The sequence below is a fragment of the Lissotriton vulgaris genome, chromosome 5 (genome assembly GCF_964263255.1).
Source record: "Lissotriton vulgaris chromosome 5, aLisVul1.2, whole genome shotgun sequence".
Taxonomy (NCBI): Eukaryota; Metazoa; Chordata; class Amphibia; order Caudata; family Salamandridae; genus Lissotriton; species Lissotriton vulgaris.
The window spans coordinates 1,344,691,828-1,344,705,936 of NC_141693.1; the positions used below are offsets into that span (position 1 = coordinate 1,344,691,828).

Consider the following 14,109-nt stretch of genomic DNA (forward strand, 5'->3'; position numbering starts at 1 on the left):
ATTAACAAATAAACACATGTGCAGAGTCTATACACTGATGTCTGAGAAGGAAAATATTGGTTCTACAATGACTGTACAAAAAGAAGTGAAAGACTATCACTGAATTGCACTAGGTAGTTGTCACTATACAGTACTTGTGCTTTAGATAATGTTGCTTAATTTAAAGTGTTTAATTACATTTTTATTATATGCAAGCTTTATTCTTTGTTTGTAAACTGCTAGCAATGTAACACATGGTATAACTGGCTTGTAAACTGGGGTTTCATAGTTGATAATTGTTCCCATGTGAAATCTGACACCTTTAACTAGACCAGGCTATTTAGCCAACAAGGTTACATTCTTTGACTTATAGTTTTGATCATTACATTAAGTCACATGAACTCAGCAATCCCAGCATTTTCTTGGTTAAAAAACATTACTATCCGAAGGTGGCACACGACTGGAACCTGGACAGTAGTCGAAGCAGTCTGTTGTAAAATGGCCCTCTCTGAAGGGTCACCCCAACCTTTTTGCATTCCTCTGCCTATTTTTTCTGATGTTGTTTCTGTTGGCTTTGGGACTCTGAGCACTTTACCATTGCTAACCAGTGCTAAAGTGCATGCACTCTCTTCTCTAAAAATGGTAACATGGGCGTATACCTAATTGCCATATTTAATTTACTTATAATTCCGTAGTAAAGTGCCCTAAGTGTGCCTATAAATTAAATCCTACTAGTGGACCTGCAGCACTGATTGTGCCACCCACTAAAGTAGCCCTTTATCCATGTCTCAGGCCTGCTACTACATAGCCTGTGTGTGCAGTTTTAAACTGTCATGTCGACCTGGCAAGTTACATCTCTTAAGAGGTCTAAACATTACATTTTTATACATATAAGTCATCCCCATGGTAGGCCCTGCATGACCCACAGGGCAGGGTGCAATGAATTTAAAAGGCAGGGCATGTACTTTTAGGGAATGCATGACGTTACAGTGCATACATTTACAATGCATACCTTTGCAATACAGTTTTTACATCGTAACATACCTTACAACGCAAACATTTACATTGCATGCCATTACAACACATTTTTTTTAAACTACATTTACAATGCATTCCATTACATCGCATTATACCTTTACAGCGCATACCATTACAACGCATACCATTACATTGCATTTAAGGTAAGTGTTCTAACTCCAGGAGGTGCAACAGTAGGGTAAGTGTTGAATAGTGTAGGGATAAAAATTACTATTCTAACACCAGGGGATGTAACAGTAGGGTAAGTGTTGGCTAGTGTAGGGGTACAACTTACAATATTTTAACTCCAGGGGGTGAATCAGTAGGGTAAGTGTTGGAGTACATGCGTTGTAATGGTATGCGTTGTAATGACATGCGATGTAAGTCCTGCGTTGTAGTGACATGCGCTGTAGTGTTATGCGTTGTAGTGACATGCAATGTAGTGACTGCGATGTAGTGACATGGGTTGTAAAGGATGTTGCGATGTAATGACTGCGTTGTAAATGTAGTGCGATGTGATGACTGCGTTGTAAAGGTTTTTTCCCACTTTTAGGTTTTACATTTCTTGGTAGTGAAAAACTCCCAATTTCCTTATTACATCTTTTAAGTGTAATTCTCAATTGTGCAGAGATCAAATTTTCAAGTTTGGGGTCACTGGACTTGATTTCAAATCACAACTTATGGTGAAGCTGAATTTTAAGTTACCGTTTAGCAAATCCGACTTTTAGAAAGTTACCATTTACTTACTTTAGCCATTTGGCACCTGCCACCTGTCTGTTCAGTCTAGGCTGGATGACAGCTGAGCTTTGTGTATTCCTTCTAGACACAGCCACAAACTAAGGAAGCTTATATGTGTTGAGATGGTCCATCCAAGGTGATGGGATGGAGGAGCTTGTTACAGTCTCACACTTACAACTGAATTGGCTGTGTCTTGTTCGTACACAAAGGGCTGTATAACCTCCTGTAGTGAGTCTGAAGCCCTGACAGGAAGGGAGACTCGGTGCACTTAAAAGCTTTCTCTGAAGTCTCCCCCACTTCAAAGGCAAAACTGGGTATAAGTACTGGACCTCTGGCACCATAACTTCAGTACACTTCTGGACCTGTGACTACTCTGCCAGGAAGAAGAGTCGTTGTGCTGCTGTAAGGACTACCACTCTACAGGACTGCTGCCTTGCTGTGCGACTGCCTTGCTGAACTATCCTGCTGCCTGCTTTTCTCCTGCCTGGGTGAGAAGGGCTGGGCCTGCATTACTTGAACCCAGAGCTACTGCAGGGGCTTGGAGGCTTGCCTCCTGTTCTAAGGCTCAGGGATGTCAAAGACTTCAACTACCTGGGTCTGGACTCTACAAGCTGTTACTCTCCCTGCTAATTGGTGGCACCTCAGTCCTGGAAACTTGGAGTGAGGCCTAAAGTGCTTCTACATCCAGAACCCACGCATCCTTATCAGAATCAGTGCACCTTTGCCTTTACTTGAGTCGGACCCCACACTTTGTCGTTGTTGCACAGAGTGTACCCGGCGCATCGCTTTCGGAACCAGAGTATCGCCCTAGGAATCGATGCATCGCCTACTGCGGGAGCAACACCTGTGCATCGCATTCTAAATCAGTGCTTCACACTCGTAACCAACGCATTGCTGTAGTTATGTGGAGAAAACCGGCACATTTCATTTTCTGCCTGGATCAACACGGACGCATCGCTTCGACTGCACCTCACATCTATGGTGACGAAAGTGAATCCCGGATCAAAGTATTTCGGTTCAGTGGGTCCAAGTGGGTCCCTGCATCTGGCCTGCGCTTCATTGTGATCGGCCCAAACTTTTGACTTTCCCCAGTCAAGCAAGACCAGATAAGGATAAGTTACTTACCTGTAATCCTAGTTCTCTTCCAGGGGTATCCTCATCAAAGTCATAAGCACTGAATATTCCCGCCCATGTGCGGGACCCCGGAAACAATATAAAAATATATATGTATAAAACACATATATCTCGCTCCACATATATGTATGTACATATATCATTTTTCTCACATCAATGCAGCTCCAAAACTGAGGCTAAACAATGTAAACACATATACATGAATTGCAATTAGTAAGGAATCAAAAAACACATTAGGTCAAAAAACCCTTGAACTTTGTGTTTTAATGAGTCAAACCACTCATAAATCCTGAAAATTGCTTATAAATAGACATTGTTAGCCCTCAGGCTGCATTGCAAAACAATATCATAGAAAATGAAACCATTTTCACAATAACTGGCACTGTGCCTTTAAGGCAGCCCTGACCCCCGGCTTCCCATCATGCCTCAGGGGTGACAGTTAGGTCAGTTGTTCTTTGCATAACCCTGAAGACAGGGCTCACCACAAGATTGAAAACAAAACAGTACCAAATCTCATTTACCTGGGGAGGCGGGTGGGTTGCTTATGACTTTGATGAGGATACCCCTGGAAGAGAACTAGGATTACAGGTAAGTAACTTATCCTTCTCTTCCAGGGGATCCTCATCAATAGTCATAAGCACTGAATAGAATAGCAAGCCCATCAACCACCTGCAGGTAAATGAGAAGTACATGACCCAACCAATCATAACAGCCAAAAGAAAACTCTAGCTGTTAAACAGATTCCTCAGGGAGGCCTGGCCCACCTGGGTATCTGCTCTCGTGTCAGAATCTAGACAGTAATGTCTGGTAAATGTATGGACAGACCTCCAGGTCGCCGCTTTACAAATCTCAGACATGGGCACATCCTGCAGGTAAGCCGCCGTGGCTGCTCTACCTCTAGTAGAATGCGCCTTAGGGGAACCCCCTAAAGTCTTCTTTGCCAATTGGTAAGCAAGCTTGATACACGAAACGATCCACCTGGAGATAGAACGTTTCGAAGCTGCATGACCAGTCCTGATCGAACCGTAGTTAACAAACAATTGATCAGACTGTCGAATAGACTTGGACCTGTCCAGATAGAACTTTAAAACCCTTTTCAGGTCCAGAGAGTGTAACGCCCTCTCAGCTGGAGTAGAGGGATTAGGAAAGAAAGTGGGTAAAGAGATAGACTGATTGACATGAAAATCAGACACCACTTTAGGCAGGAAAGAAGGATGCGTTCTAAGCACCACTCTGTTTAGATGAAAAACCGTATACGGTTCTTTAGTACATAGGGCCTGGATTTCGCTCACCCTACGGGCTGACGTAATCGCTATCAAAAAAGCCGCTTTCCAGGATATATGCTGTAAAGAAGCTTTATGAATAGGCTCAAAAGGTGAACCCATCAATTTTGATAGGACTAGGTTCAGCTCCCAAGGAGGAGCAGGAGGCCGAACAGGAGGGTACACTTTCTTTAGACCCTGCAGGAAATCTTTTACTGCAGGAAGCTGAAAAAAAGAAGTTTGTGAAGGTGATCGCCTATAAGCTGTAATAGCGGCTAAATGCACCTTAATGGAGTTAAACTTCAAACCTGCTTTGCTCAGGTACAACAAGTATGGGAGAACTGCTTCTTCCTGACTTTTTATCGGATTGTGACCATTCTGCATGCACCACATATAGAATCTCTTCCACTTGCATGCATACGAATGTCTAGTGGAAGGGCGTCGTGCTTCTTTCAGAATGGCCATGCAGTCCTGTGGCAGCCCTAGGTGTCCGTACTGTATGACCTCAGGAGCCAAGCTGCCAAGTTCAGTGACGGAAGGTTGGGATGGTGAATCCTCCCGTTCATCTTCGACAACAGGTCCTGCCTGCATGGAAGTCTCTTGTGAGGAGACACTGATAGGTGAAGTAGGTCTGTGTACCACCATTGTCTCGGCCAGTCGGGTGCAATCAGGATCATCGTTGTGCACGAGTGGTTCAGCTTGCTCACCACCTTCGGGATCAGCGGAAGGGGTGGGAAGGCGTACACAAACTGTTCCGACCAGTCCATTAACAGAGCATTCCCTCTCGTTCCTGGTCGATAGAACCTGGAGGCGAAGCTTGGGCATTTGGTGTTTTCGTCGTCTGCGAAGAGGTCTATTGAAGGACGACCCCAAGCTTGGAAAATGTCGTCTAGCACTTCGTCGTTGAGAACCCAGTCTTCTCTGTCTTCGAAGTGCCGACTTAGAGCGTCCGCCCTCACGTTCTGCTCTCCTGGGAGGTGGACTGCCTGAACAGACAACTTGCGAGCTAGAAGCCAATGCCAGATGCGCTGAGCTTCCAGAGACAGAGTCCTTGAGCGTGTTCCTCCCTGCTTGTTTAAATAGTACATCGTGGTGGTGTTGTCCGTCTGTACTAGAATCATTTTCTCTTGAAGCGAGGGAAGGAACGCTTTGAGAGCCAGGTGAACGGCTCTCAACTCCAGCAAATTGATATGATAAGTGCTTTCCTTGGGAGACCACAGACCCTGCACTTGTAGGGGTCCCATGTGCGCTCCCCATCCCTGCAATGATGCATCTGTGATGATCGTTTGAGTTGGAGGAGGTTGATGGAAGAGAACTCCCACCTGCATGTTCTGTCTCTTTGTCCACCACTGGAGGGAAGATTGAGCTACTTCCGACAACGTGATCCGATCGTCCCATCGATCTGAGTGTTGGTCCCATTTGTCCTCCAGATCCTGCTGAAGAGGACGCATCCGAAGTCTGGCGTTCGGTACTAGGAAAATGCAGGAAGCCATCGACCCCAAGAGCGAGGCTATCTTCCGCACCTTCTGGGTCCTGTGGAGAAGAACTTGCTGGCACTTGAGAGCTATCGAAAACTGTCTCTCCTCCGAAGGAAACACTTTTCCTACTTCGGAGTCTAGCAGAGCTCCTAGGAAGTGGATCCTCTGAGTTGGTTGTGAGACAGACTTGCTGAAATTGACATGCAGGCCTAGACGTTGACAAAGCTCTATGCATGTCTTGAATTGATTCCTTACATTGTCTGGATTTGGACCTTTCAACAGCCAATCGTCTAAGTATGGGTATACGAAGACTCCCCTGCGGCGTAGAGCTGCCGCCACCACTGCGACACACTTGGTGAACACTCTGGGAGCCGACTTCAACCCAAACGGGAGGACTTTGAACTGGTAGTGAGAGGTCCCCACCCGGAACCGAAGGAATCTTCTGTGATCTTGCCGTATTGGAATATGGAAGTACGCATCTTGAAGGTCCATCGAACACATCCAATCCCCCTGCCTGAGATGTGGATATATCTGATGAAGCGCCAACATGCGAAACTTTTCTTTTCGTACATGCAGATTGAGTGTTCTCAAGTCCAGAATGGGCCTGTATTCTTCCTTCTGGCCCTTTTTTCTGACCAGAAAATACCTCGAGTACACTCCTTTCCCCCTCTGTGACACCGGAACTCTCTCGATGGCGTCTTTCTCGAGGAGTGTAGCTACTTCTGCTTTTAACCTTTGTAGCTGGTGACTTGATGTTGACATCGGGGAGACGTGAGGAGGTAGACGATGGAAACGAAGACAGTATCCATTCTGCAGCGTAGACAACACCCATTGATCTTTGGTGATGGACTGCCACTCTTTTCTGTGATGCGCAATGCTTCCCCCCACTGGAGTGGGTAACGGCGCTGGGGGAAGTGAAAACTCATTGCTTCTGCTGCGCTTTATTGAAGTTGTTGCCTTGGCGCTGGTTTCCATTTCCCTTGGAATTGCCCTTGCCTTTGTACTGTGTCTTCTGTTGGCCTTGTTGGTTCTGGCCTTTCTGCCATTGAGGGGTTTGAACCCTCTGCTTCGAATAACCCTTGGTGTTCGAACGGAATTTCTTCTTAAATTCCTTTTTCTTCTCGAGTCCCACCGCTTTGAGGGTGTCTAACTCGGTCTTCATCCGCTGCATTTCTTCATCCGCACTCGCTCCAAAGAGAGATGTGCCCGAAAAAGGAAGGTTCAGGATTCTTGCTTGAGCCTCCGGTTTTAATGCTGTGAGGCGTAACCAAGATGTTCTTCTTGCTGTTACTCCGTGCACATAGCCATGTGCAGCCAGAGTTGCCCCATCTGCTGCTGAACCTATAATCTGGTTGGAGACTTGACTGCCCTCCATCAGAACCTCTTCAAAGTCCTTTCTGTCTTCTTCAGGGAGCTTTGCGGTAAATTTCTGAAGAGAGTCCCACAGAGACCTGTCATACCTGCCGAGCAGGGCCTCCGCGTTAGAAACCTTGAGGAAGGAGGCTGAGGTGTTACACACCCTTCTCCCCCATGAGTCCTGCACCTTGCTGTCCTTATCCGGAGGAACCGTGGATGAGGAAGCCACCGCATTGGATTTCCTTGCCGCCGTAATGATTACTGAATCTGGCGGGGGATCAGCTTTGAGGAACAGAGGATCCTCTTCCGGAGGGCGATACTTTTTGAGAATCCTCGCTGGAACGAACTTCACCGTTGCCGGAGTGAGGAAGACTTCATTCACATGATCCATTATACCCGGAACCAGCGGTAACAACGGTTTGGGTGCTGATCTGTGTTGCAGGGTTTCGAATATGACAGTCGTCTTGACTTGTGGAGCTGTCATCGGCACTCCCAGTTTCAGGGCTCCCCTGCCCAAGATATCTTGGAATGAGAAAATATCCTCAGTTGGAGACACTCTTGAGCGTGGACTGTTTGTAAGAGTCGGGGAGTAATCCCTGTGTGATCGTGTTCTCGACGAACTTGAAGAACTACTTGCCCTCCTGGACCTAGTTCTTCTGCTAGAACGCGTCTTGGAACGAGATCTCTCTCTGTGACGAGAATGCCTCCTGCTTGAGTGTCTAGAACGAGACCTTTCTCTGCGGGGAAGAGGTTGGTCTCGATATCTTTTTAGGCGCTCTGCCGTCTCCTTGTCCTTTGCCCAGTGGTGAAGAGGTCTATTCCACCTTGGGGAAAGATGAACCGAAGGAGATTTGTGGACGATATCCCTCTCAGGTGTACGCGACCGTAGAGGTCGTTCCGTTCGATCTCGTTGCGATCTTGCAGGTGAATCGGACCTCCCCCTGTTAGATGCGCCGCTTCGTCCATTCGAGGATCTCCGAGATGATGATGATGATGAGGAAAGGCTCACCAGAGATCCAGAAGGAGATCTTGAGCGAGATCTTTCTTCTGCAAGTCTCCGTCTCTTGGCGGGGGGATCCTGCACTGGAGATTGTCCCACCTCCGCAGCCGATGCTGAACCTGGAGAACCCAACTGTGGCTCCAGGGCCTGAGTTTGTACACGGCCTGAGTCGCTTTCCTTGTCTCGAACCACCTCCTTTGATTTTGTAGGAGTAACGTTCTTTGTTTGCGAAGAACTTCTCTCCCTAGATCTTTGCTGATCCCTCGGCGGTGGTTGTATCGACGCCGAGCGCCGAGCAGGAAGCCGCTCCCTCGACGTCGACCGTGATTTCTCCGTCGACCTCGGGTGGCGATGGCTGCCCTTCGACGTCGAAGGCTGTCTGCTCGACGTCGATGGAGGCTGTTTCGACGCCGATCGCCGTTGATTTGACGGCGACTGGGCGTGCCTCGACTCCGAATGCCGCTCCGACGTCGAACGCTCTCGTCCAGGCGTCGACGTTGGCTGCATCGACGTCGACCGATGATGTGTCGACAGAGGCTCCCTCGACGTCGAACGACCATGGCTAGTCGTCGACGGAGGATGGCTCGACGCCGAACGTCGGTGGACCGACGTCGACGGAGAATGCCTCGACGTCACAGCATGACGATGCTGTTTCGACGTCATATGGCTCGCCGTCGAGCTCTTCCGCTGCGACGGCGACCTGTCCCTCGACGCTGACTGAAGCGGAGGTACCTTCGATGTAGACGCTGAAGACATCTTCTTCGTCGCCGTCGACTGCTTCTCCAACGCCGATCCCGACGTCGAATGCGAACCAGTCGGGGCTCCTCTCGACGTCGACCGCGTCTTCCGACTTTTCTGCTTCTTGGGAGATCTTCCTCTCTCAGAAAGTCCATAAGCTCTAATCCTCTCTCGATCCTTTAGAGTCCTGGAAGATAAAACCTGGCAGTGTTCACAGGTTTTAGAGGAATGAGAGTCTGGTAAACACAGGATACAGACTGAATGAGAGTCAGTCTTCGCCTTTTTCCTTCCACATGAAGGACAGTTGTTGAAGAGAGAAGGCATTTTTCACAGGAAAAATACCTTTTTTAAGCACAAAAAGTGTTCAAACAGCACTCTATGTCTAAAAGACGTCGAGTGAAGCCAAAAAATCTAGTAAAAGCTAAGTATTTTCTTGACAGAAAGTCAAAAGAAAGGGAGCTGTTTCACCAGGGTCCTGACTGAAGGAGCCGGAAAGAACAACTGACCTAACTGTCACCCCTGAGGCATGATGGGAAGCCGGGGGTCAGGGCTGCCTTAAAGGCACAGTGCCAGTTATTGTGAAAATGGTTTCATTTTCTATGATATTGTTTTGCAATGCAGCCTGAGGGCTAACAATGTCTATTTATAAGCAATTTTCAGGATTTATGAGTGGTTTGACTCATTAAAACACAAAGTTCAAGGGTTTTTTGACCTAATGTGTTTTTTGATTCCTTACTAATTGCAATTCATGTATATGTGTTTACATTGTTTAGCCTCAGTTTTGGAGCTGCATTGATGTGAGAAAAATGATATATGTACATACATATATGTGGAGCGAGATATATGTGTTTTATACATATATATTTTTATATTGTTTCCGGGGTCCCGCACATGGGCGGGAATATTCAGTGCTTATGACTATTGATGAGGATCCCCTGGAAGAGAACTAATTTAAATGCTTATTGCTTATAAGCACCATTTTACATGTATTCTTTAATAATTCATATCTCAACTTCTACTTATTGGATTGTTGTAGTTTTGGTCTTGCTTTATTTATAAACGTGTTCTTTATTTTTCTACTCTGGTGTGGAGTCTTTTTGTAGTGTTTTCACTGCCTTACTGTTTAAAGTGTTGCACAAATACTTTACACCTTGCTTCTTAAGTTAACCCTGACTGCTCAGTGCCAAGATATCAGAAGGTGAGTACTGGATAATTTAAGGTGTGTTGTGAATTACCCTAACTAGGACTGTGGTTCCTGCTTGGACAGGGTGCATACCTCTGTCAAGCACAAACACAATTTCTAACAATGGCTCTATATTAACATCCCCAACAGCACATAAAAAAGAAATTTCAAGCCACTTCAGTAGGAAAACAGTGTTTACATCGCAAGCGCTACAACGCATGCGATTACAATGCAGTCGTAACAACAACCGCATTGTTACAGCGCAAGCTATTACATCGAAAGTGGTTTCTACGACTTGCTGTAGGGGGAGCGCTAAACTAAGAAATAGTATAATTTACTAATCCAACACCTTCCCTACAGTTGCACAAGCTGGAGTTGGAATAATAAATTATACTATTCCGAAGTCCAGGGTGCCCCACTACAGCAAGTTGTAGAAACAACGTGCAATGTAATGGTTTGCGTTGTAACAACACAGTTGTTGTAAAGACCACGTAGTAATCGCTTGCGTTGTAGCGCATGTGATGTAACATCGCATATTCCTCCAGAATTCTGTGACTTTCTAAAGCCACTGTGCCTGTTGTTTCACACCCTATATACGGTTAGATGAAAAATGGTTATTACTATTATGAAGCCATGCGGAAAATAATATGAATCAGAAATAAGATGGATCGCTTAAAAAGGTTTCATTTTTAAATAATACAACTAAATAGTCTATAATCTCTTAAAATCAACATTTGCAACGCAGTTGCATTAAAAGATTTACCTATGGTTAAGATGGGCATTTTAATCATTTACAAAATTCAAAATTAGAATGCACCGTAGACATATTTGAACTTGCCTGTAACTCCTGAATGGCTTTACGCTGTGCATCAATTGTCCTTTTGTTATCATGCAATTTCTTCTCCTTGTGCTGTATTTCAGATTCTATAGATCCTTTCCACCTTTTAATCCTTTCTGCTTCATTAAAGAGCTTAGAATAGAGTTGACTAACTGGCTCCAAACTCTAAACAATCAGGAGAGACAAAATGAAAAGTAGTTCGCATAGTTACAGAAAAAGGTAAAAGTTATTGGTCTGTAATCCTTGTACCTTGAAACACAAGGAGAGGGGCTCTACAAACCAAAGGGATAGAGCACCCAAAACCGTAAGGTTAAAAGAGAAGGATTCCCTTTGGATAGGATACAAAATAAACGTATTCAAGTTCCTTTCACCATTCATACCAGCACTGAAAGCACGCGAGTGAAGCACTTATAGATGAACTAATACGTTTAGTAAAAATATTCCTCTAATTTATTAAGTCAATAAATTTCACAAATGCATATAATACATAGATCAAACAACATCACTTCATGACATTAAAAACAGTTAAGAACAAAAAACAATTCTAAAAGGAGAAACTATAAAGACAATACACTATGTCATTCCTGTGTTAATTAGGCCAAAGTTATAGACAGCATGGAGCACGGAATTAATTTCGTCATTTATAAGTACTATACTCGCGTGCTTTTAGTGCTGGTAGGGGTGAATGGTGAGAGGAACGTGAATAAGTTTATTTTGTATCCTATCCAAAGGGAATCCTTCTCTTTTAACCTTGTAATCCTTTACTCCTTCAGGGGATTCTACATTAAAGTAATGACGACTGAATAATCCCACCTCTACGCGAGATCCCAGAGCCCCAAACACATATTATGAATACATACACAAATTTGCAGTTCTTACTGTAAAGTGGTTATCCCCACCTACAATGCCATTGCAACCGCAATGGGCGCAAGTCCCTGTTTTATAACCAAATCAACAATTCCATGAGAATCATTGACTTGCACTCATAAGAAATATATAAAGTGCTAATTTAATCCACAAAATGAGGCAAAAACCAGACGACGTCAGATTAAATTGCCACTTCGATTACTTCTCCTGGGTGCTTTGGACATACACTACAGAGGAGGTCGCCATTGTGTAGTTATGGTTAAACTACACTTTACATTGGAAAATACATGCTTTTCGTTTGCCTATAACTTTTGACACTGTGGCAGGATTTGCTCAATATGACGCAAGACATTTTGGCATGACACGTTTCGTGAAGATCAGTATAGGGCGGAAAAAAGGTTAAGGGGAGGGCCCAAGGTGAAAGGTTTCTGGGTGCCTGCAGCCTGCACAGCTGAAAGTATTTTGCACGATACTTGCAATGAAAGTAGAACTTTACACAACATTGGGGAGGAGCTTGCCTGGCTATAAAATGACCGCATAATAAGCCCTCTCCACCATCCCGGCATATAATCCTGCAAAATCCCACTGATTTTAGCCTTGGAAACACTGTACTTTTTTACTCACGGACTCCAGTTGCCTTCCTGCTCCCGACAATCCGGCTTTTGAACCCTACTGGCTTGTGACGCTGTGTTCCTGGTCGGGCCTGTGGGCGGTGGCCGCCGGGCTGCTGGAGGGGCCTTGTGATCGCTGCCCTGCGACATGCTGAGTTTGGGGTCGCGATGCCTGCCGCACCTCGTCTCAGGGGATTGAGTCCGCTGCGGATCTGCATCCTGTTTGGAAAGGGACATTGCCCAAGTTGAGGTTGGCGCTGTGGCTCCGTTTCTCAGCCCCGCCTTGGCCTTGTCTGCTGCATCCTTTGGAGCCTGCCCCCACTTCTACTGACGGTGGGCGGCTGTGCTGTGCGCGGCCTCGGATGGGCTGGCTTGCGCTGCTGGTTGGCGTCTCCTGGGCCAAGGGACACAAACTTCAGTGTTGCTGGCATGGTGACCCCGGAGCACGGATTCACATCAGCCTTGGCTTTTGGACCTCGTGGGGCCCTCTCCTATTGTTGGCGAGCTGTTGTGTGCTGCCGTGGCTGGGCCTGGGAGGGGGGAGGGCTTGGCCTGGTAACCACTATCTCCTGGATTGATTCGTACGTTGCTGCCTTCCGCCTCCATTCGGCCAGCTGGACACTGCTGTTGGCCCTACTGGGGAAAACCTGCTCTGCACAGCCTGCTGTTAGGATCTGCTCACCCGCATAATAAGTGTACACCACTGACACCGAGCAGGGTGTTGAGGATGAAGTGGATGGCACCTCCCAGTAACACCGTTGTGGGGGTTCATTATAACCATGGGGCACAACGCATTATGACAAATATATACGGGACAGTAATAAGACACAGCAGGCATGGCATTGTAGTTGGACAGGAAGTCACGTGCAACTTCCAACCTTTTATTTATGGCCTTCTGGCCACGCCTGGCCAGAAGGTGATACATTGTGTGGGGTTTCACTAGAGCGCTACATCCCTTCCCAAGTTGGTCTTTTGACAGTCTCTGGCACCCGCCTTAGTTCAACAGGCAAAGTCAGCCAGCTTCCGGCTGGGCCTCGGATTGGGTCGGAGATCATATCGCTGACTTCCCCTGATGGGCGTCTGTCTTGGCGCCGGCATATCTGGTGGTTGTGCAGCCTCTTCTGGTCGGTCAAGAACTGGTTCCGGGCCAACTTGCCCAGTGCCGTTTTCGTCCATACCGTCAGTCGGACCTTCTTCTATCAGTTCCGGCTGGCGAGAGTCATCGGGTATTTTCTTGAACCATGATATATTGCGGGTAACTTCTTCTCCTCTACGTGACACCGTTACGGCGGTGCCTCGGGTCGTTTTGATTACCCATGGCTCAGCTTTATATGGGGTACGAAACTCGGGCCGTCGGGTTCTGATGAGCACTAGATCTCCAGGCTTTAGCTTCCTGTCACGTGCTCTTCGCTTTCGACTCGCCTTCTCGTTGGTACTTCGCCTTCGCTCTTGGGTGTCCTCCGGAAAGTAGGGCGCCGGTCTCCAGTTGTCTGCCATTGGAAGAAGATCTCGTCTCTGCCCTGCTAGCATGAGCGACCATGGTGACTTGTTGGTGGTGCTATGAGGGGTGCTTCTATATTGTCGAAGGAAGTGTTGGAGCGACTCTTCGAGGTCTGTCCCTTCCACTGTGGCTATCCGCAGGATCTTATTAATTGTCCTCATGAAGTGTTCCGCTTCCCCATTGGCTTGAGGCCATTGGGGTGTGATGCGATGGTGTTTCACTCCGAGTCCCTTAAGGAATTCTTTGAATTCACTCCCTTGAAAAGGGGGTCCAGTATCTGTTTTGATCACTAGTGGTATACCAAACATTGCAAAAGTTTTGTTGAGCACCAGTTGGATGTTTGCGAAGCTCGTCGATTCCACTACCTCTACAACTGAATACTTGGTGAAACTGTCAATTATCACTGC

General features: G+C 46.5%; 1 protein-coding gene across 1 annotated transcript in view; it reads right to left on the bottom strand.

Moving 5' to 3' along the window:
- The window catches only part of SYCP1 (synaptonemal complex protein 1), a 5,090,281-nt gene that overhangs the window by 4,663,982 nt on the left and 412,190 nt on the right, over positions 1 to 14,109 (bottom strand). Inside the window, exon 4 of the mRNA XM_086919665.1 lies at positions 10,724 to 10,888. Within this exon, the coding sequence (XP_086775791.1) occupies positions 10,724 to 10,888 (165 nt within the window). The remainder of the gene's footprint in view (positions 1 to 10,723; positions 10,889 to 14,109) is intronic.